Source organism: Rhinolophus sinicus, linkage group LG03, assembly GCF_036562045.2.
Source record: "Rhinolophus sinicus isolate RSC01 linkage group LG03, ASM3656204v1, whole genome shotgun sequence".
Classification (NCBI taxonomy): Eukaryota; Metazoa; Chordata; class Mammalia; order Chiroptera; family Rhinolophidae; genus Rhinolophus; species Rhinolophus sinicus.
This window is the reverse complement of record NC_133753.1, coordinates 123991237-124015606: the sequence shown is the minus strand read 5'-3', so window position 1 is coordinate 124015606 and position 24370 is coordinate 123991237. Positions and strand designations below refer to the sequence as shown.

At 39.5% G+C, this 24370-nt stretch overlaps 1 protein-coding gene across 2 annotated transcripts in view; it reads right to left on the bottom strand.

The window, feature by feature from the left end:
* EPB41L4A (erythrocyte membrane protein band 4.1 like 4A) overlaps positions 1–24370 on the bottom strand; it is a 235008-nt gene that overhangs the window by 49885 nt on the left and 160753 nt on the right. For both annotated transcript variants that reach the window (XM_019727789.2, XM_019727788.2), the window contains exons 13-15: positions 6047–6137; positions 3451–3534; positions 2167–2280 (exon numbers count right to left, since the gene is read on the bottom strand). In XM_019727789.2, the coding sequence (XP_019583348.2) occupies positions 2167–2280; positions 3451–3534; positions 6047–6137 (289 nt within the window). The remainder of the gene's footprint in view (positions 1–2166; positions 2281–3450; positions 3535–6046; positions 6138–24370) is intronic.

The window sequence follows — 24370 nt, the reverse complement described above, 5'->3', positions numbered from 1 at the left end:
CACCGAAATTCCCTGCATTAATCCCTCTCTGCTAAAAATGCCTGCTGACTAAATGATACAAATGCTGATTTGCATGATGATTACCATGTTTCCCTGAAAATAAGATCTAGCCGGACAATCAGCTCTAATGAGACTTTTGGAACAAAAATTAATATAAGACCCGGTCTTATTTTACTATAAGACCGGGTCTTATATAATGTAATGTAATGTAATATAATATAATATAATATAATATAATATAATATAATATAATACTGGGTCTTATATTAATTTTTGCTCCAAAAGACACATTAGAGCTGATTGTCCAGCTAGGTCTTATTTTTGGGGAAACAGGGTATAAGGATCAAATGAGATAATATTATATAGCAAGCAATTTGCTCAGTACTTGGGACAGGACAAATACCAACTATTATTCCACTGTTCTGTCTCATGACTGTTGGTCATGATTTATCTCCCCCTTTTCAGTTCTACTAGGTGAAGGTGATATAGACCTTTTTCTTCTTAACTATCAAAGGACTTCCGTGAAGTTGCACCTGGTTTGAGAAAGGTGGGGAGTAAGATTCTGGGGAAAATGGCAGAAGTAGGAGTCAAACAGGAATGGACCAGCAAGTAAGTATAAATGAGGGCGTAGAAGAGAGAAGGGCTTCTGCCTCCCAGATCCACAGTGTATATAAAAAGAATCTTGATTGTTATCTGAGAACAGGACCAGAGATTGTCATAAATGTCACTTACAAAACACTACTTATGTAGGTAGCCAAAGTAAAACATTCTGTAAGAATGTAAGCCCCCATCATGTAAGAATGAAATGAATTTCACTGGTAAGTCATTTCTAGGTCTTCTTCTCTTGGATATGTCACTTAGAGCAGCCTGCTTTGCAAAGAGTCCAAAACTTCTAAATATAGACTTTAAAAAAAATTAAGTACATGTACGTACGTACACACACACACACACACACACACACACACACACACTCACTCACACACACAAATATAATAATCACGCAAACAATGTGATGTGCTGAGTAAAAATGGGATTCATTTTCTCTGTGCTTTGAAAGGGGTTTTACTCACAGTGATGCAATAATATCAGTCTAGAGAGTGAGTACGTCGCCTCGGCTAAGATTTATCTATAAACATGGTTTTGTCTTCTCAGGTCAAAACATTTAATATCTTTTATACATTAATATGTATCATTAATATAATATATGCTATGTTATAATGTATTACACATACTACAGCGAGGGGGAGGGAATGCCAAAAAAAAAATACACATTTTAAGAGATGTTATCTATGTATTACTTTTTGAAGTTGAATTGGATTATGGTAGCAACGTGTAGTATGATGTTTGCTCAAAAGATGGTGTTAATCAAATGAATGCTAGTGTCACCACGTGACAGGCAGGACAGTCGAAGAAAATGGCGGAAGCACAGTTGTCATCGAGGAGTTGCAAGACCATTCTGAAGTGGTATTTGAAATTCGAGAACGTTGTAGAAGTACAACAATGGAGGCGTGAATACGCAATAGAACCTCCAACACACCTAACAATTGCACGCATTTGTGGTTAAGTCTGAGATGCACGATACTGTGTGTGACGTGCACAAAGGGAAGATCCTCGCACAGCAACAAATCCTGCTTCTTCTGCTGCGGTGCTGGAACAGTTTACACGCTCACCATAGAAGTCTACCAAACAATGTTCACTGTAATCAGAAGGGTCTGGGCGCCGATGGTAACCACTTTGAGCACCTCTTATAATTGCAGAAGTCAAATGTAACTTGTATTCATCTTTCGTTATTGGTAAATATTGAGTATGTATTACAATTTTAATACAGTTTTTTCCTTCCTTAAAATGTGCATACATCTTTTTGGCACCCTTTGTATATAATATATATTGTTAAAATACATTTGTATACATATTTTTAACTTATCAGTCTTAATTACAATACAGAAAGCCAGTTGTCAATATTCCTGAAATGATTCTCTGAAACCTTCACTGTTTAAGAGAAATGCTTCAGGATCCCTAGCTTATTTTAGCTCCAAGACCATGAGCTTTCTGTTTACTTGGGGACACAAACAGCCATGATATTATGAGAATAACCTGTGAGAAAAAGTGAGTGGGACTCAGAGCTTCTATAGAAAACTAAAAGCAGATGGGCGGTGCTCAGCTTACCTTCTCCTGGTTGGCTGTACAGAGTCATTGTCGCTCCCACAGGAGGGGTTTCGGCGGCGCATGTAGGGAAACTTGGGGGATTTTGTACGGTCATTGGGAGAATTGTAGAGTCCACTGGAATGGAAGAGGAATGGTCAATAACGCCTACAGAGGTCCTAGAGGAGCAAAGGCCCTAACCCTAAGCATGATGCTTCTAGGAAAGTGGTCATAACTATACAGTTGGTACTTGCAAGGGAATACTGGGTCAGGGGCACACAGTTCTTTTTGCTGACAAGATACATTAAAAGAAAAAAGAGGTAAGAGCTGGTAAAACAAATCATAAAAGTTCCTATTTTGCAAGAATGGCTTTGACCTTCAACAGTAAGAAACAAGCAGACACAAATAATAACAAATTGCTTTTATGATAAACCTACCACATGCCAGGTGCGAGCCCAGCTGAAAGCCTTGTATTCATTATCTTAGTTAATCTTCATATCAACCCTAAGCACTGCAGTACAATTATTAGGCCCATTTAAAAAAAAAAAGAAAACAGAAATACAGAATGTGTAATTAAGCAGCCCAAGCAAAGTAGCTGGAAAGTGGTAAAGCTAGAATTTGAACCCCTGGGTGATCATACCTGAAACCACTATAACTATATAGCCAGTAAGTTACAATGCAGGTCTGTCCTTGGTTTGGTAGTTATGAACAAAAGAAACTAAACTATATATACCGGGGGTGCCCAAAAACACATTTTAAGAGATGTTTTACAGTAGCAATGTGTAGTATGGCGTTCATTCAAAAGATGGTGGCAATCAAATGGATGCTAGCGTTATCCTCTGCATTACAATTTAATACAATTTTTTCCTTTCTTAAAATGTGTACACATTTTTTGGCACCCTCTGTATATATGGAACAAAGGTCTTCTAGAATCACTATTTATCTGCTTAGCTTTACAACTAAAGTTTTTGTAAGAACTATGAAATTAGAGAAATTATCATTAGTATATTTCATTTAGAGTTTTCAGAAATATATCTTTCTCTAAACCATCTCAATGACGTTCCAAAGCAGTTCCTTAATATATACTAGTTCTCCTTTCTGTCTTTCCAACAGAGAGTTTCATATTAGGACACATCCTGTTGATTTCTACTTCAGGAGTTCCCGGTCACGCTGATTTAGGAATCTGACTGCCTTGTCCAGAGCTAGGCATGACCAGCCGCAAAGCAGTTGGATTCCATTATTTGACAGAGGCACAATGCTAACCCCTTTTCTATTGTTCTCCTTTAGAAAAACAATGCTTCTCTTTACCTCTGGGGGCCATTTTCTTCCCACGGTGCATGAGATTTGCTTCTTTGGGTATCAGGGCTGTTTTCATTCTTTGATTTCTTAAAGCTTTAATTAAAAAAATAAAAGAAGTATGAAAAACAAGTTAGTTAGAAAATAAAAGTTACATACTTATTTCTTCAGTAAAATTATTTAACAAATGACTGCAAATGTGTGTGTTTTATTTATATCTATGACTCATTCCATTCCAAAAAGAATAAGAAGTGGATGCTTAAAAAAAATACACGTCTCCAGCAAGTATTTTTGAGACTTTTCCCTCCCTCTTTCTTTCTAATTTTACTGCTTTAAAGCAACAGAAGCCAGGTCATCCACTGTTTTGAAACTTTTAAGAGAATCCACCTGCAGGACAGGAAGTGAGAGCAACCGTTAAGGCAAGAAAAGAAGAAAGTTGACAAAGAAAGAAAGCTGGGGTGTCCAGGCTGGTGAGGCTGGCTCCCTTTTCAGCAGTGGTCAGAGACCCTCTTGCTCTGGACTTGGGTCTCAGTCTGTGCAGGTCAGTCAGCTCTGGGCAGGTGAAGGCGACCCACACTGACCTTCCCCTGCCCCCAGTTTCCACCGTATCTTGGCATCATCCTTCCAAATCAGAATGACTTTCAAATGCTATTTCCTGACCCAGTATCGTCTTTCTGCCCGAAGAATGTAGGTAGATATAACTGAGTTGTTATTCAATCACAACAAACTGTTTTAGAAACACAAGGGAGCCACCAGGAAGGGACTCATTAGAAGCCTTCAGTCACCAATGGGGGTGGGGAAGGGTGTCACCTCTCATTTCCCCCGTAGTCTCAGCTTTGGAAAAAGATACTAGCACTACTTAACTCCTAATCCACTTTTAACCCTGGCTTTTTGAGGAATCCGCTACATAATTGTCCTCTGAACGCGGTCACAGCAGAGTTCTAACAGCCAAGAAAGAGGAGAGAGAAAAAGCTAATAAGGTTCTTTCAAAAAATGAAAATAAACTTGTACCCTAGCATATTATAATCATACAGGAATATAAGGTTAAAAAATATATTTGACAAAAGCACGTAACTCATAGTATTAGTAGATAGTAGTAGGTTTCACAATATGAACAATATGCTGTTTTTATAAAGGTTAAAAATCTTTGGAATATCAAATTTCCAAAGTAAAACCTTACTTTTGAAATGAGGAAAAGTAATAAACATGGTAGATATTTAATACAACAGTAAAAAGTGTCCGCACACTTGCGTGTCTCAGTGTGTTTAATCAGAAAGAAAAGAGACTGGGAAATGGAATAGCGAGATGAAAGGGAATTAGGAGGAGAGTAGGCGCAAGTTAAAGAACAATTAAATCCGGGGCAGCAAATTACCTGCATTGACTCCGTAAGCTATTTCTCATCTAGAGCCTGAGTGGGAAAATTCTGGCAGCCCTTCAGATATCAGTCCAGTTGGCAAGGATGCAGTTACAAAGGAGACTGAACTGCTTCTATACATTCTAAGAAGCTTGGGATCTGAATTTCATGGAAGATTACTGTTCTTATGTTGGACTTACCATAACACACCCTGTACATACAGATTAGCTGACTCTGCCCACAGCTGTGAGGCTGACGAAGGGAGGCACAGTAAGCTGACGTGTATGTAAAGACAAAGAACTTGGCATTCCAAAAAGAGACTATGTACAGGGAGTGTTCTGGAACTAAGCAAAAGAGAATGTAGTCAAAACCCTGGGGGAAAACACTGCAACTCTGAGACTCCTCGCATCTTCGAATTATTTTGCTGAGAAATTATAAACTCTATTCCTCCAAGTAATCACAATCCAGCCAAATGAAGACACCGTAATTTACTAACAAAAGATGGAGTAGATGATCTAAGGAGTCTTTCAAGGTCACGTATTTCTGACAGCTCGGACTTCTCCATGCTGTGTGTGGAGCAATCTCTAGAGAGAAAGTGAGCGGATGAAAGCTGCTCATTGTACATCTAAAATGCTATTCCACGAACATAATTGGAGATAGGAAAAAATGACACGGAAATAGTGTCTTAGAGAACAAGGCTGATCTTTCAGGGAAACAATCCATGTAATATATTAAGAGAAGGTCTTTCTGCTGGGGAAGGGTGCTGGGAAAATTGATGCAAAGGATCATGACAACTCTTCATACATATGCAATCACTGACTTCTGAAGCCCTGCGCCTCTAAATGCTATAAACCCTCTTTCCAGGGCCACAGCTCAGTGCACCGCTGTAATGAACACAGTACATTAAACATGAGTATCATCTACTTTATTTCATAGGTCCCTCTGAGTTAATCCATTACACCATGCTATTGTAAGAAATCACACTGAATTTTCACTTGGCTGCCAAGAACGCAGGGCACCGGCTATCTTTCAGTTCACTATGTTCTGACAACAGGAACATTTCCTTCCAATGAGAGAGGTAGGTCCTGATGTTTTGTAATTCACTGGCATTTTATAGGATCCTATGGCCCCCAGACTATGTTGATCAAGAGTATTAGTTAATTATCAAAGGGAAAAGATTCTTAACCTTGCCCAATGGAACAATCGTCTTTGTGACAGCATATCGTGTGATGTGCCTTCAGGGAACTGACTGACCTTTTTACTGGTGAAGGTGCAATAATTTTAGTTGTTCCTTCGTTTTCTCCATTTTCCATGTTTGCAGTTACCCGATTTAGGCTGTTTGATCCTAGTAGCAAAGAGGGAGAAGGAAAGACGAAGGAAGGAGGAGACAGTGATAGGAAAACAGAAAGAAGCAAAAAAGTTATTTTAAAATGCAATTTTAGGGATGTCACAGCACATCGTATTCATAAGTTATCATTCAATCAATAATGAATTGAACAATAAATCTGAGGTGCTATATTGTGACCTGTAAAACCCTCCGTCCTCCTTAGCGTAGGGGGTCTAGGCTATGACACAACTTTAAAATGGGACCTTTTGAGATTTTGAGAATTAACTAACACCCGACATCATGGACGTGCTTTACTTGAGACTGTCAAAACAAGATTCTAAGATATTTAGTGCTATATCTTGAAATGTAAAACATAATAATTGATAACTATATTGTAAAGAAGTTGCCATTTCTTGGCTTGCTATGCTAGCGCCCATTCTAAAACAAACAAAAGAATGTTTCACACCTGAAACTATGAAAATATTCCAACGCATTATACAGATGGCAAAATAAAAGAGTAATATAGATATGATTTGTATCACCTATGCACACAGCGTGTTCCAATGTGTTTATGCAAATATATATAAAAGCCAAAAACTGACTTTTTAAAAGCAGTTAGCCCACAGATTTGCATATATGCTAGGTGGACCAGCAGAGGGAGCCACCAGCAAATCATGCTCCAAATAAAGATTAGTGAAGGGGCTAGGCCCATCCAGGAAGTCTGGATCCCATTCTCAGAACAGAGGCTGACATGCCTTCAGGGACCATGTGTGGGCACGGCTGATGACTCTTCTTAAGTACCACACACCTCACTCTGGGAGGTGCAGGGGAAACCATCAAGGGGGCGCCTGAAGTCCTTTTTCAATGAACTCTTTTCCAACGCCTGTGTGTCCACCTCAGAGAAGCACCTTGCAGGGGTATATCCACAGTTTGAGTCCTTCAATCCAACGTGTAATCAGCACTAGCCACTGATAGTTTTCGAGTCATGAGATGAATTTGTAATACTAATAAAAGCTAATATTTATTGGGCACTTATTATGTATGAGGTGCTATTCCAAGCACTTCATGTCTATTTACTCATGTAATCCTCAAAACAATCCTATGAAGTAAATACTAACATTATCCCCATTTTTAAAGATTAAAAAAAGATGGGCCTTTCCCAAGGTCCCATAGCTCACGAGGTGGAAGGGGTGAGGGGAGCGGGGCGGGAGGGGGGGAGCAGTTTTGAAACCCAGCAGTGTGGCTCCAGAGACTTACATCTAAACCACCACAACACATGTGCCCTCTGTGTTCCACCCTCAAATACTTAAAAAGTCTGTCTAAATTAAGGGCCCATGGGGAGAATCAGACTCTTTAGAAGACAAGCAAAAAGAATGTCCAATGAAAAGAACATCCCATAGACAATTAAGAGGAGAATTTTTTCTCTCCAGGGCAACTGAGCCTGAAAGACAACAAGAGAAACACTGAGCACCCCGACCCCCTCTGGAGCAGTCTGCAGGCATGTTAGGATACCCATCAGGAAAGATAAATATTAATGAATACACCCTGGACACAGAAAACAGTGGTTTCAAAGAAGAGGTCCAAAAAACTATTATGTTAAAGAATCTGATGTGGATTCAATATCTGATTTTGGTTCCTATTTTGTAATCCTGAAATGCAAAGGTGAGACTGAAGATACATGCGGCATTAATTCCAGCTCATGCTAGAGCAACACTCAGAATCCAGGCATTAGAAAACAATCACACTGGAGTCTATGGTAAATTTCACCGGGAAATTTCATTACAAATGGGACGCAACCAATTCCCTTGAACTACCCCCTGTGCCATCAGACAGTAGCAGTGGCCAGTCACTGTCGATTTCACCACAACCATTAATAAAATCATTAGGGCAGATTCCCAGAATTCCAGGCACAGATTTGAGATGGAGCTGCTTCTCAAATGTGGAAAACTCTGTGTGGTATGGCCCTGGGGCAGTGGTGGGAGGGATGAATTCACGTGTGCCCCAGACAGCAGGTATACCCCAATGTTAATATTTTTAATTATACCTAATGTGTTTTTTTTAATGTGGCATTGTTCTCAGTGGGTATTATTAATTCATAATATAAATGAAAGGGACTTCCATGTAGCTAGGGCTAATATTTATTCCCAAGCTGGGGGAGGAGGAAGCACAGCAGACAGACCAATACCCAGTGCCATTAACACCAATTGAAGCACGGAGGAAAGCATCACATTAACCAAAGCCCTGTGTAACTTTCTGAAGAATAAGCCTGGGTTTGCTCCAATCCCCATCTCTTTAGACTGACTAGTCTTTTCTTAGTCTAACAACTAACCATCTTGGGGAAAGTAAGGTTGCTGAATCATTTTCACCTACTTTCCTTCCATCCAAATCTTCCCCCCAAAATTAGTGAACAGGTAGACAAACAACTGAGCAATATTTTAAAATAGAAAAATTTCCAACTATATATGTGAATACAGTTTCTTAAAGAAACCAATATTTGGTTATTCACAATATCCAAATCATAATTTTTAAGAAGGAAACACTAGATGGATTGTTTTCTAAAAGACTTCAAGGGAGAAAGAAAATCATGTGCATGTTCTCTCTGAGACACTCAACAAACAAAACAGCCAGCTTCTTCAAAACAAATTGTTCAACTGTCAGAACTATTTTACTAACACAACAGTTATAATTCTCACATACACAGCATAAATGAGATAAGGTATTGCCTGTAACACAGTCTAATTCATGGTTCTTTTATACTGAAGACAGTGGACTACTAACTAAAAATCTGGTTATAGGTATTCCCCTACTCTATTATAACTTGTGAACTGGACAAGCCTGGGTTTTAAAGGCCTTACTAGGAAAACAGACTTACAGGTGGGAAGCTACTTAAAAGCAATAACTTACTGGGAACACATAATTAGTGAAATTTTATTATACTACCATTTGAGAAGAAGGCTAAGCAATTCAGTAAAGATAGGTTATTTGTTCATTATTGAAATATGCAAAGGTGAGAAATATAGGTTATACATTATTTAGGTTTACTAACTTCCCAGTTTTGCTGACTACTAACTTTTTCTCTCCTCATCATCTACGACCTTCCAGAATCATTCCTTCTACATTAGCTCAGATTCTTGGGTTATAGAGAAGAGGTGATCTGACAAACCCTAAACAGTAAAGGACTCATGTCTTCATGTATTACTGGCCACAGAGCAGTTCCATGTTAAAGAGGAAAAGGAGAAGCCAAATATTAACTAAAATAATTAAGTGATAACAATGGAATTTCAGGCACCGCTCCAGGAGCTATTTGGAGGTTGGAGAAATCTTTTTTCCCCATTCCTTTTTCATTGTAAATTATAATAGGCCACCAGAAAAGAATATATCATACGTATGCAAACAGTGTAACAAACTATTATAAAGTGAATGGCTATTTAATCACTCTCCACTTCAAGAAATAAAACACTGAGGGCAATTTTCCTACATTACACAAATCATTCCATTTGGGGCAACTCTTTCTTTTAGATAAAGCCAAACAGTTGCTTTCCATTTAAAATATCTAGAAACAGAAATTACTATGTATTCATTTCATAAAATATTTATAGTATACAAAATAAAATTATTAATTTTTAAATTTTTAATAGAAGTTAATAAGGCTTCAAAATCTTTTTAATGAGGTATAATTTACATATAACATTATATTAACAACATAATGGTTTGACATTTGTACATATTGTGAAATTATCACCACCACAAATCTAGTTCATATCTGTCACCATACATAATTACAAAACTTTTTTCTTGTGATGAGAACTCTCCTCTCTTAGCAACTTTCAAATAAGCAATCCAGTATTGTCAACTACAGTCACCATGCTGTACATTACATCCCCATGACTTATTTATTTTATAATAAGGTCTCAAAATCTTAATAAAAGGAGACACGTCACTGTGCCCCTCTCCCCATGACTGCCAGCACAGTGTTTTCTCCGTGGCATGAACTCAATGAAGGTCCATTGTTATAATGGCTGTATTTCTGTTTCTACTATTTTTCCCACTAGAAGGGAAAATTCTGGATAATTATGTTTAAAAAGTGTCAAAACTAAGACTAAAAATACCTGGATGTGGTAATACGGGAAATGAGGACCTGGGCCGAATCCTACAGGACTGGGCTACTTTGTAGAGCTTTCTAAACAACCTTGTGCTATAGCACGCTGCTCTTTCAAATGACAGCCACAGATGACCTGTAACAAAGATCAGCTCTTGACATAACGTTTTTAAGGCTCCTACGTAAATCTGTATGTTATTTTAGTCAAAATATTAAGTGTAGCAAGACCACTTAGAATTAGGAGCATCCAAATCATTTCACATATTGCTCCTAGTAAAAACACAAAGGGCTTTATTTCAAGAGGCTGGTCACATTTGGAAGAATTATTTTATCCAGGGACTGCTATCGGTTATTAAGGAACCATATCTAGCTCATGACCTGTGATTTTTTTTTTCCTTTTCTGGAATGTTAGACACTACAGCTTAATATGGGCCCACACAGTTCCCTACAGCTGAGACAGCACTGCAGTGCCAGTGTCCAATCTTCCATGGTCTCATTTTTTTTCTTTTTTTAGCACCCTATACACACATGCTTCCAGCCTGTGTGCCTCAGACCACTGCCAGGCTTTTGTGTGGCGTGGCTCTGTTCACATTTGCGTGCCCTCATCTTACGTGACCCTCACCTTCAGTGCAGGAAAAGTGGCCGTCAGAAACAGGGTGAACTCTCCCAGGAGCTATTTAGCTACTTGATCTGGGGGCAATTCTTAAAAGTCATCTCTGTGATGTCAAGATTTGGTGATGAATATACATGGATTTTCAATTATAAAAACACTTTGCATTTAAACAGTATGATGAGTGTCACAAAATTTGTAGTTCAGTTTGATATCTGTCAACCTAAATTAAACCTTTGATGTGACTTAAATGTTGCCAGTGATTTTTAACTTACAGAACAGACATGGAAGGTAAATATATGATATTTAAATGAAAAAGCATATATATTTGCAAGGAAAAAAATGCCTTATTTTGTTATATGGTCTAAAGGACTAGTAGCCGATTAGAAAAGCAATATTACAATACATAATTTCACTTTAAGAACACTCAAATATGATAAATTTACAAACGTTTAGGCTAATTTTTATGCCACTTAATCTATATCTTCTCTTCTCTAAACTTAAATAAATAAATAAATAAACTCTATCTAATGCTTAAGATAAATAACCAGGACAGATTATAACAACTCCCAATACAACATATTATTAGGTTTTAGTAAAGCCAATCTAATTTTATATGATCTAACCCAGTACGACTTCTCAGAAGAAACGTGATATTCATGAATTTAGAATGAGCTAACAAATGGAAATACATTTTAACTCTATTTCTCACACTGACAGTACAAAGTCACTTTGCTTTGGTTTCAGACTGCCCTGCCCTTAGACTGAGTACTATGAGAAAAATGGCAGATAGTACAGCAAATCAGCAAATTAAAACAAATATTTTTCTAACACCACAAATTATGATCAAAAGTAAAATGACCAAGAAAACTATATATGTATATGTGTGTGTGTGTGTAATTTTTTTTCCTCTTTTTTCTCTTCTCTATCATCATGAAAGGTTTTATACTTGGCAGAATACTCATTAAATTATGTAAAACAAAACTGAATTTCAGAACATAAGTTGGAAATAGAGGCATTTCTGAGTACAATGTCTAATTCTTTAAAATTCAAATGCCTGACATCAGCCCACTCACACTAAAAAGACAGCCAGACCCCCACTTTTCTTGAGAGTTTCTGCATTCAAAAGTCCCAAGGATGGTATTTAAGCACAGTTGGCTTATTATCACAAATACACAGACTTTGAAAACACTGATTTGGCTACATGTCAACTGCAGGAGCAAACAAGGCAGTCTGCTAAAAAGCTAGAGGGTAGATTATAAAGAATGAGTGTAGATGAGAAAGAAGCTAGGAAAATATATTTATGCATAAACAATCCCTTCCCTTGTTGTCTGCTTCCAATTTCTTCTTCTCCAACCCAACACTCTCCTGGATCTGCTTTCCTCATGACCAAACTGATCAGCTTGGGAGTAAGTCAGGGGGAAATGAAGGCAGTTCATCGGCTGCCCTCCACCAGAGCTATAGAGGCATACCCACTGAGTTAGGAGTACTCACAGGTGTGGGACAGAATGCCAGGTTCAAAAACAAGAAAGGCACTTCTGAGCCTGGAAAGGCATTTCCTCACCCCCTTAAGACCCTCAGAGTAGAATGAAAGGGTTCTACCATCTGACCAACTTGTAGTCTACACCTGTGTATGCCGGAGGGGCTGCCAGGTGCGGAAACAGCAGAGAGACGCCCATCGTTCCTTCCAGCCCTCTTAGACCCAATGACAACACCCATCTGTGAATGGCTGGCTGGAAGTAGGACGTGTGGCAAATCACTTAGATACCAAGTTTTTCCTCCTGTGATATGAGGACACAGTGTGAGGGAAGAGAATTGAATAAACGCTTACATCCTATCCTGGTAGTACTCCTGCACTCCCCCAACCGCTTCAACAAGGCCACACAATTTAGAGCATCCTTACAGCAAACCTCTAGCCATCTTCTCTCAAGCAATTTATGCTCACTTGGTCTAGGGCAGGTGGACAGTGCCATATCTGGGCGAAAGTTGTTTCTGTTTCATAGGAGTGTGCTACTCCACTGCTTTAGAGGGTTCTGTTGTGTTTTTGTTTTTTTTTATGCAATTGTAGTAGTATATAAAGTACATATAAATACAAGATATATATAATTGTATATATGATTGCTTTTAAAAGGCTTATTTAACTAAGACAATATTGGGAAATTTTTTTTTTTTTTTTTTGGTTCCATATTTGAGCTTCTGTCTAGGAGGCCTTAACTCGGTGTTCTTCAAACTATTTTACCCAAGTACTCACTCACTAAAAGAATTTGAAAAACTATATACCTCAGTGCATGTTTCTAAGATAGTATCTAACATTTTTCATCAAAAGTTTAAATAATACCAAAGGGTGTCATTTGCTGTGTATAGTAAATATTGACATTTTAAAATGAAACTGCTTCATGACTCTCTTAAATGTATCCAATGTAATAAAATACCATAGAAATTTGATACCCATAGTCATCCATTTTAAAAGTACATGAAATGAGTTTAGCAGTTGGAGATTGCATAGCACTCTTTTTTCTCCTTGTATTTGCATTTCAATTTCAGCTCCTCTGCAAAAATTTATTCCGAAGTAATATGTTTTATGCTTGGAAGTTCTTATTCGTCACCCTATTTTACTTCCCTGTGACAAAAAATAGAAATAAATCAAACTTTATTTCCCATGATCATAAAGCTCTAGGTGTTAAAAATTTCTTCTGAAATAAGTTATCATTACAATTATTAATATTATATTAGTATATGACACTAATGCTGATAAATAATTATTAAACAACATAATTTTTGTTAAAAAATAACCCTTAATGAGACAAACAAGAGAGTTTTGTTTTCCCGCTGATTAAATGGATCATATCCATTCAAGAATATTATTTTCTGCTATAATGAAACAGTTTAGCAACAATTCTGTTCCTTTTTTTTTTTTTGATAGATGCTCAATGGTGAGAAACCTTGTTCACCTGAATAGAGGTTTATGTAAAGTATTCTGTTATGAAGATATCACCATTGTCCCAAAGAACTTCTAAGAGTTACATGTAGATGTATATAACTCTATAAGTAGTGATATATTATCTAAAATGATTTTGAGTGTTGTATCAGGTGACAATCAGTTGGGTCCTCCTCCAATTTTGTTGAAAGACAAAATTAGAAATGACTTTGAAAAGGATGTGCCACTTGATAATTAAGGTCATTGACTTGGCCAGCGTCAACCCAGGAGGTTTAACATTTAAGAACAAAGCAGTATAAGAGATTCCGGATGGGGAAAAGGTCTGCCTTTCTTTTAGAAAATGGGAAAAGGTCCATTGGGATAGGGCAAGCTGGAGAGAAGAACCAGCAAGTCTAGTGTCACAGGCAGGTTCCTTCCAGGAAAGAGAATCTAGAAATTGATTGAATCAAAACTGCCTGTTCCCACATAACCCTTACAAAGCCCTCTTGCACCCCTTCCCCATCAGGAGTTGCATACCCCACCTTGATATCTTCTGTCTTAATCCATCTGTCCTTCAAAAACCACTTCCCTCACAATAGTATTATGGATTACCTTTAGCCATAAGCAAATTACCCTTCGGGACACTTAGACCTCTTTCCGTGTTCCACTCTATGACTCTTGTCACATCCTGCCCACATTGAAGTACTTCTTTCACTTCTCCAGTCTGACAAAGCGTCTTAACAACGTACAAGGTTGAAAATCATACAAACCTAAATTTGTTCCTCAGGTCTTCCAATTCTTGGACAAGTTATTAAACTCCTCCACGCCTCAGTTTTCTCATCTGTAAACTGGAGCTATCACCATCTACTTATATAGTGATATGAGGATTCTATAATTTACAGAAAGTGTTTAGCACAGTGCTTGGCATTTAGTAAGTGCTAAATAACTGTTGTTTTATTTTTATATGACTAAATTCCTCTAGAGCAGGAGGCACGTTTTATTCATTTTTCTGTGCTCCATGGAATAGGGTCTCTGCTGCCTGTTTTTTCCAATAATTCCTCCATTGTTCCATGCTCAGGAAACACTGACTGCATGTCCTCCAATTTAAATCAGTTCTGACACTATCTACCTGGATACAGTGTCAGATCCCATGGGTCAAGGTCTCAGTTCCACAAGACTATCCCCACTTCAGACACCAATCAAAAGTCCAGGTTGTTATCTGTGCTTCTGACCAACTGGCTATAAATCAGAGGTTCCTCCATGACGCTCTCCCCCTGGTTCGATTAATTTGCTCGAGCAGCTGACAGAATTCAGGAAAGCAGTTTACTTACTAGATTGCTGGTTTAGTAGAGGATATAACTCAGCAACAGCCAGATGGAAGAGATGCTTAGGGAGAGGCACACAGGAAGGGGGCCAGAACTCCAGTGGTCTCTCCCAGAGCACCACCCTTCCTGCTTCTCCACGTACTCACCAACCCCTCAGGACCCTGACCTTATGGGGTTTTATGGAGGCTTCATTACATAAACATGATTGATTAAATCATTGGCCAGTAATACTTGATTCAGCCTCCAACCTCTCGGCCCTTCCTGGAAATCATGGGGCGGGACTGAAAGTTCCATGCCTCTAATCACTCAGTTGGTTCCCCTGGCAACCAGCCCCCATCCTTAGGGCATTCCAAAAGTCGCCTCATCAACATAAACTCCAGTGTGGTTAAAGGAGCTTGCTATGAGTAACAAAAGTCACTCCTTTCACCTTCGTGGCTCTTATCACTTAGAAAATTCCAAAACAAAGATAAATTAATTAAAAAAAAAAAACATTACAAGAGTTTTAGGAGCTCTGATACTAGAAACCAGGATGAAGACCAAACATACATTTCTGATTATAAATCACAATATCACAGGTCTTATGTGAAAGAGGTGTTCAATATAAATTCTTGGTGAATGAGAAGGGAAAGGGAAAAAAGTGTCAGTTACGGTCACTCACTAAAACTATGACATTTAACTTGAATATACAATAGGCCTTTAGTCTTGCTTTCTCTTCTAATTTTGGTTGCTATGCATGGAATGCTAAACACTCCTAGGAAGAGTGGAAACATTAACTTTTTAGAGAAAACCTAACCAGGGTTGCCATATATTAATAAATCTTTCACAGAATGAAAATAAACATCAGCTTTAAGGCAGAAGAGAAGAGTGTCAACAACAAAGAACAAGAGGCTGGAATGTGCACCTGATATGATCTACCTAACGCTCCTTGCAGCCACCAGTGACTGCCAGTTCCCCTCTGTGCTAAGTAAAAGGTCCCAAAGCACTGACATTTTCTTTAAAAAACAAAAAAAATGACTTGATGTAAAAGCAGACTGACTTGCTGCTCCTCTAAAATGAGCAGAACATACTGTCTTCTCAAGAATATCTGAAGAAATAAGTAGATCTAGTGGAGTAAAGAAATCCCACAATAATGGGAAAGACACTTTAAAAAAACACCTAAATTATTTGGTATGTTCAAGGAATTCTAGGCCTCCCACCCTTTTAAATGGAAAGTATTTTGCATTTACTTTCCAAATGTGTGTCCTCCCAAGACCTGAGTTCAAATTCTGATGCTGTTCTTACCAGCTTGAATCAGTACTTAATGTTTCTGAGCTTCGGTGTTCTCAGGTGTAAAATGAGAAAACCAGCCACCTTCTACACAGGCTTCCCAAAAGATTATATTAAGTAAGGTTATCCACTGTTGAGGTGCAAGGAAACCAGCTCAAATTAGGGATTCATCCTAAAGACACAGCAGGATCTCAGAGACTGCAATTCATGGCTAAGTCTCCTCCGCCATCCTCCTCTCTAGGCGCATGGTCCATCCTTCAGTGTTACTCAGTGAGTCTATTCTCCTTGCTCTGCACACCAGCTTCTATGTTCACAGGGAGTTTTGTCCTAGCCGCCCCGAAAGGCATGGCTCTCCCAAGCTGAGTGACTTATTCTCTGGTCTCCAATTACAGCTTCTCTGGAAAAGGAAATTGGTTGGGGGGTTTCCTCAGGGATCCCATTCTCATATCAGGAGAGAAGAGGGTGGGGGAGGGGCCACTGTTACAGAAGCTGTCTTCTTACCTCTCTAGGACCCTTGGTCTCAAGATCAGCATAGAGCACTGATCAAAGACCCTGCTCCTCAGCGACAGTAGCTTCTCCCTCTTTCACTTGTTTCACCTCCTCTCCCCACCCGTGCCAAAGAAACCGTGAGCCCCGGGAACTCTGAATATTTTTCACACTGATACCAGTAAGTAAGGCAAGCAGTGCCATAGAAATCAATCCCAGATTCCTCAAAGTCTGAAGAAAATGCTGGGGGAGAAATCACCAACATGAATCCTGAGTCTGACGGTAAAACAAAGGTGTGGAATCCTCAGGTGCCATCTGCCTAAGAGATCTATGTCAAAAGAGAAGCTCAAATAGGGTAGAGACACACCTTTAAACCCCTGAAGAAAAAGGGGTGAGAACGCAGGGAAATTTGCCTAAACAGTTAGTAAAATCCTGGTAAAACCTCAAGAACTGACACCACAAATGACGGCCAAGGTGGAGCCAATTCATACTGCTGATTCTAAAAGTTCTAGTAAGTTCTGGAGAAGACTAGCCTCTGGTTATGTTCATTCACACAGAAGTCCAAAGTAGAGACAAAGCCATGCAAAACCCATCCTGAAAGGTCTCTTTTTATTTGTACCCCACAAGCACTAATTCCTAACTAGGCGTTAATTAGAACTAAAATTTCAGTTTCATCTGGTCAACTTGGACTAAAAGAATAATTTGAAAACTATATTGATGCAAAAGTTGTTGCAATTCATTTCATCTAATTTGTCAATAAGAGTTTCATTTGAATTCAAGTTTTAAATAACCAGCCCTGCTTTTGTATACAAAAATATCATGTATTTCCAATGACAAAAATATATTTTGTGATCTGGCAAGATATTTTTCACAAGTCTATAAAATAAGGCTTCCTAAAAATCTTTCTTTTTCTTTTTTCCCCTCCATATTTGGTCCTTTCCACTCTGGGACGGTAAGCCAGACAGAAGAAGAGAAACTTATAGGAAGAAGAGGGATCTTTAAAGTTTATGTACCCAATTCCTTTATTTTACGGATAATGAGACGAAAGCTCAGAATGCTGAATGAGGTGTTACAGACTGTGGCCAAGTTAGAACAGCAATTCAAGTCTACTCAAATCAGTTACAAGTTTGTTTTTGTTTTGTTTTTTTTTCCCTCCCGCTGTACCACATGCCTTCTCAAAGCAAAAGTTTATATAATCAGTCAAGAGACAATCTATGACTCCCTTAGCAGGAATTCTTACAGTCAGGGTGAAGAGAAAGTGGGATCCCACAGATGTGGACCACGCCTCTGTAGATTATCTAATTCTAATTTGTCACCTTGAAGGAGAAGTGTCACAAGCACACTCCCTCTAAAACAAAGTTAACACTCTGTTAAATTTTCTAGAAATCATCTCCAAAACCACCCTCATAAGAACTCTTGGTCAGAATGCGTTGTTCTAATTCCCTTATATGAAAATTTATACAAATGTCTTCCCTTCCTGTCTCCAGCCGTCCCAGGGAAGATAAACAAATACTGCTCAGTACCCATCAAGCACCCAGTGGGTCTGAGAGCTATTAGGGCACTGTCTTTTTCCAGACATTGCTCACAGTGCCTAGTGATTCTCAGGTTCCAGAACTTGGTACACTTGCAAATCATTTCACCTCTTTGGCCTCAGTCTCACTACGTACAACACAAAGCGACTGTCCTTTGTTTCATCTAATCCAAGGGCTCTGGGTTCCCCCATGAGTCATCCTCTTTTGAAACAAAGCATGCTCTGACATAATGACCTACAACACAATCTGCTATACTTTAAGGCCTGGATTAAAATGAACAGGTATGAATGTGTCTTATGCCCCTTGAATCTGTTATAATGCAGTAGCAATTCCTAACATTGAAAATTTGTATTAATCGTCTTGTATTGTTCCATTACTTTTTCCATGAATTACGATGCACCCTTCCTAGCATAACATCAGTGTTCTCAGCTCTGAGCTTTTTAAGGATATTTATTGAAAACCTGAACGTGCATTTGGAATCATTTTGTGAACTTAATGCATTCATGACAATTATCTGTAGGGCTTTTTAAAAGTATGACACGGTAAAAATGCAAATACTCTTAAAAAAATGCATAGTAAAAATAAATCTCTCTCCCACTGATCTCCACCCTTTCAAACACCCTTCCCACAGCCACTAATGTTACTAGTTTCTTACGTAACCTGTCTGCAAGTATATATGTACACATATCCTCCCACCCCTAATTTTTGTCTTTTTATATAATGGAAGTGTATTCTATGCTGCGGGCCACCCCCTGCTGTTTTTTCTCTTGTACTGTATGCTGGAGATCATTCCATATCGGCACATACAGATTTATCATGTTCTTTGTTTCCCTCTCAACATTGTGGACTCTAACTGACCTGAGAGTTCAAATTCCAGCTCTGGGGACCTGGACAAGTTCCAGCCTCTGTCTTTTCACCTGTACATTGAGAGTCACAGCAGTTTCTAAAAGAAACAAGTGAGACACTGCCTGGAGGGTACCCAGTACAGTAGCAGGCACACAGTGACACTCAATGACAGCTGCTTACTACATTCCCCTACCTCATGGAGCTCCTCAGGGGACCTGGCCTTTCAGGGCAGACATTGTGGGATGGCACAATCAGACCAATACAAATGCAAATTCTTAGGTAGTTTACCATTTCTGTGATGACAAACACAGCAACAGATCTGCGCACGTGGTAGAAGCGAGGTTAGGATTTAACTTGTGAAATCCCAGGCCCAGAACCCCCACGTCTGTTTGTTCAACAATTCTGCTTCCCGTCTCCAAGCCCTGTCAGCTCTGCCCTTTCTTTGTCTTCTGTTTCCATTGTCTGCTTGACATGAAAAATGCACTCGGGTAGGCCACGCCGCTAATGACCTCAAATAGGGAAAACCACCTTACTTGGAAGACGGAATAATTAACTAGGTGAACCTTAAAATGATCCCCCAGTCTCATCATTATTATGAACTCACTGTGTGGAGTTTGCTTTTCCCTCTTCACAGACACAGAATATCCCAAAGAAGCTCGGGAGAAGTGAGCACGGGGTGGGGGGTACAAATCAGAGGAGAAAAATGGGCGGCACAGGCTACTCTGAGAAATAGGAGCACAGTACGGAAGACAACCCCTAACTCTGGGCTGCTCATACCCACCACCTGCCAACAGCTGCCCTTGGGGACTCAAAATCTGCTGGGAGAGCCGAAAAACCTACACACAGAGGGCACTCTGACTTGCCCACTTCCCTCATACCGTTTATACTGAATCTCCTAGAATAAAGCAGGGGTACCCAATGTCCTTCTGATGCCCCATTCACTATACTTGAATGACTTCACCCATCGCTGTCAAAAGGCCACACCTCCCCTGCATATATTATCCTTTCTCTGTGAGGTTGATGCTGTATGGTAAATATAATGCAAAGACTGACAGGTGGATTGACAGACTGGTCTACACCATGTAAAGAAAGACACCCTCTTGGTTTAGGAGAAGGAAACTAAAGTGTCCCAAACCTCTACTTGTGCTCGATATGTGCTTTGCCCAAGTCAGAAGTATTCCCATGACATCAACCATCGTGATGCAGGGGTAATATCCCTATTTGACAGATGAAGAAATTCAGGCGTAAGCTGGTTAAATAACTTCACAACATTGCACAGTTAGTACATGGACTCCTGAGGCGAAACCCAGATTTATCAGCTGTAGTTTGTTCACTAGAGCACACGTCCTCGGTCTGATGTGCCAGTCTACTCACATAGCTTGGCTTTCATCTGCCTTAAAAACATTTTTAAAGATATATTTCTGATTGCAAGCCAAGGTGGGCTTCTGCTGACGTCACATCTGACACAAGGTGCCAATTAGAAGAAGTGTTCCGTATGACTATTACTTCATGGACAGTATAATTTCTCAGCAGCCAGAGGTATAGAGGCATCAAGTGAAACGGTACTTCACTACGTCAAAGCATTCCTCTGTCTCTCCTGCTTTGGGCTGCACCCACCTCAGGTCACCAACAGACGCCAGTCAGTGATCCATATGTAAATCATTTAATACAGGGTCCAGAGCTGTGTGACACCGTCATCCCTCGGAGTTGGCCAATTGAGCTGCTAACTACAAAGTTCTCATGACGGGAGTCATAGAGCATTGAATGCAATTTAGTGATGCCCATGGGGGATGCTGGGGGAACCCCCAGTGACTCCCAGGGCAGGTGGATCAGCCATTCACACAGAAGAGACGGTCCTCAAGCCATCAAGTTAGCACTCACACACTTTCCTTTAAAGGAAATCAATTGCCAATAATGTACAATTCTGGGAACTTGACATAAATATCCAAATGTCATGCTTCCCTTAAAACACAGGAAGATTTGACAACACTGCGTGTGCACTCCTGTACAGAAACAACTGCCGTGGGCCTGAGCAGTAGCTGTCTGTTTGCAGACGAGCACGAATCATCACTGAGAAGTCATTTCCATGACCCCGCAGGCATTGTGCTTGCAGCACCTTCCACATACTCCAAGTGGGAATGCCAAAATGCCCCCCGATCTTGCTTTTCAGTGGTCTGAAGACAACTATTTATTTCTCTGTTCATCAGTGCAATATCCATAAGAACTACAAAAGCTGGACCAGACAATCATAGCATTGTTTATCCATGGCAAGTGGCTTCACCCATTACTTTTCTTACAGCTCGTTATGGATTATAGCCAACTAGTCTGTCTGTACTGCCTACTTATAGCAGACACTGTCTTCTGACAAGAACCCACCTCCGGGAATTGCCAAGACCTTGTCAGAGAAAGGCCTGTACAAATATGCACTTTCCCTTTCTGCCATCTCCTCTCCCCTCCTGCTTTACCCCTCCTTAGATGCCATTTAGATTTGCAGGAATGCTCTGGCCGCTTGCCCTGGCGCTGAACTCCTCTGGGTGGGGCCGCAGGCAGGCTGGGTGCAGGACTCTTGACTCTGGAATGCACTTCCTCATAGAGGTGCCAAGGCTTAACCTTGGCGGATTCTACACACAATGGCTTTTCAGCTACCGGGGCATTTATTATTACAGATTGAGAGGTGAAACAAAGGCTTTTTCAATTTGCAGAGAACTGAGCCGCAGGTTAAGGGGTGGAGTCACTTCGTTTGACTGAATTTCTTTAACTTCAAAAGAAATAAAAGAATATCTTCTAGAGTAACAAGCCATGCATTAGAAATGAATAACATAAACAAAGAGCAAAAGTTTCCTTCCTATCACAACTTGTTTTTTATTATATATAAATGTTAAGTGGGAGGTGAGAATTTATGTCAGGAACTCCTGAAACTAGTTCCAAAATTTTATTTTAGAGAGAATACCAGCAGAATTCAATCTATGAAAATGAATAGCTGGATTTATTGGAGTTTTTTTTTTTTTTTAAATCTACCTTCTATTAGGTTGGTGCAAAAGTAATTGTGGTTTTTGCAATTATTTTTAACCTTTTAAACCACGATTACTTTTGCACCAACCTAATATTTGAACCACAATTCCATTTTTGCCAAATACAGTACAATCTAATTAAACTTTTCCTATGTCTTGAAATCAGCTCGCTACCATTCTAATTGTCAAAATTTTTAAATAAAAATGTAAGTATTTGTGGCAGAGTAATTTAACAAGGTAATACTTTTGTTTCTCTTTGATCGGTAAAAAATAATTTTTTTAAAAAAATGAGAGGTATTGTTCCTTTCCTGCCCAGCTACTCATGCATGAGGTTCCAGAAACAGGGAGCTTTTCTGAGAAATTGGCCTGCTCTGAAGCTGAGAGTGTGGGAGGAAGAAGTGACAGAGCTAGAAGGGGTTCCTGGGGTGGTGGGGACAAGGAGAGACCTGAGAGCTACAGTGACCAAATGACCTGCAGGCCAGCCCCTCCCAGCATCCCCCACCCCCTTCCAGGCAGCAGAGCCTCAGAGTGGGGCTGGCTGCATGGTCTCTCCAGGCGGGCTTGTGCCTAAACCTAGGAGGCTCCCGGGTTCACCACCGACCCCTCCCCAGCAGTCGAGCTTCATGAGGCCTGGTGCAATGGGACAAGGGGCCAAGTGGTAAGTGCTGAAGGTGAAGACGAGAGGGCTTCCTTCAGATATTCTACTCCAAATCAGAACCCCACCACGGTCGTAAGAGTGGAGGATGGGTGAGACTGGGTTCAATGGAGGCTCAAACCAGAGGACATGTGAATTAGAGGAAAAAGAAAATGCAACGTTTAAAGAAACAGAATAACCTTACTTCCTGCCCCACAACATCCTTCATGTGTACATGACAACACTGCCGCATTGCCATCTGCGAAATGATCCTTCTGTAACCCAGACAATCACACACTGTCAAGGGGAAGGTCGTTTCTGGGTCCCCAGAATACATCAGTTTTGTGGAATACAGGCCTGAAAAGTCAGGATGAAAGTAATTCAAACTCTAAGGGAAATGTATGCACAGCAAAGTCTTAGTTTTTAAACACAGCATTGTCTAATCCTCTTTTTAGAATACAGATGATGAAAATACACCGTTAAGATAGATGTAATAAACTTGCATGAATCCTTAAGCTATCACTACAAGGACATTCACTTTAGTTATATTTATAGGCCTCTAAATTTGAAGCAGCTTCATTATCCAAGAACTAAAAATTGGTTGAATAAATTATGTCACGTCTATATATCTATGCAGGAGAAAATTATACAGATCTTAAAATGGTGCTATACAGAAACATTGAAACACTTATCAGAACATATCCATGATATATTCTAAAATAAGAAAAGTAGGTTGTAAAACATTGCTATATAACGTTTGCAGAAAAGATATATAAACGACTAGACGGCTACCTAATATAGTTTAGTACTAGGAGAATGGAATTGAATATGAAATTACTTTTTTTCTTTTTAGAAGGGAAGGTTATAAGTTTCCTAAACTGTGTAAAGCAAGCATGTATTTATAAAATAATAAAAGCATAACACGTGCTGCATTTTTAGAAGATCCACCTGATGCTGAGAGGCTGACCTCGAGAAGTGGGGGCTGTGCATTATCCACACACTGTTCCCCTACCGAAGAGGGAGCGTGTTTTAATAGGACACAAGTGGGTGGGGTGGGAGGAAGGAGGTGGACGTGAGGGCTCAGTCCAGTCCCAGACTGTTCTGTGAAAACTGCGTTTGGCTGCACCTGCATAAGCCATGAGAAAAACCAAAATAAAACCAAAAACCCTTGTCCTTAAATTAAAAGCTTCTAGAATTTGGGCTTCCAAAGAGAGCCTCCCCCCTACACACACACATACAAAAAAGTGTTACAGAGGCAGATATTTTTATGAGTATAGGAGAAGAAAAAGAGCAACCTGAGCAGGGTTGTATAAAAAGCATGTGTGATGATTCCTACATCTCAAGTGGAATCAATTGTTAATTTGAAGCAAGGAATGTTTTTGATATTCTCAGTTGATCTCGGAATAATTTCATGAGGCATGGCGATTCAGAAATAGCACAGGATTTGAAAGTTTGCGTATTGATTATACTCTGCTGGACTTGATCCAAATGGGATTTAAGACTGCTCATATACAAAGGTAAATAC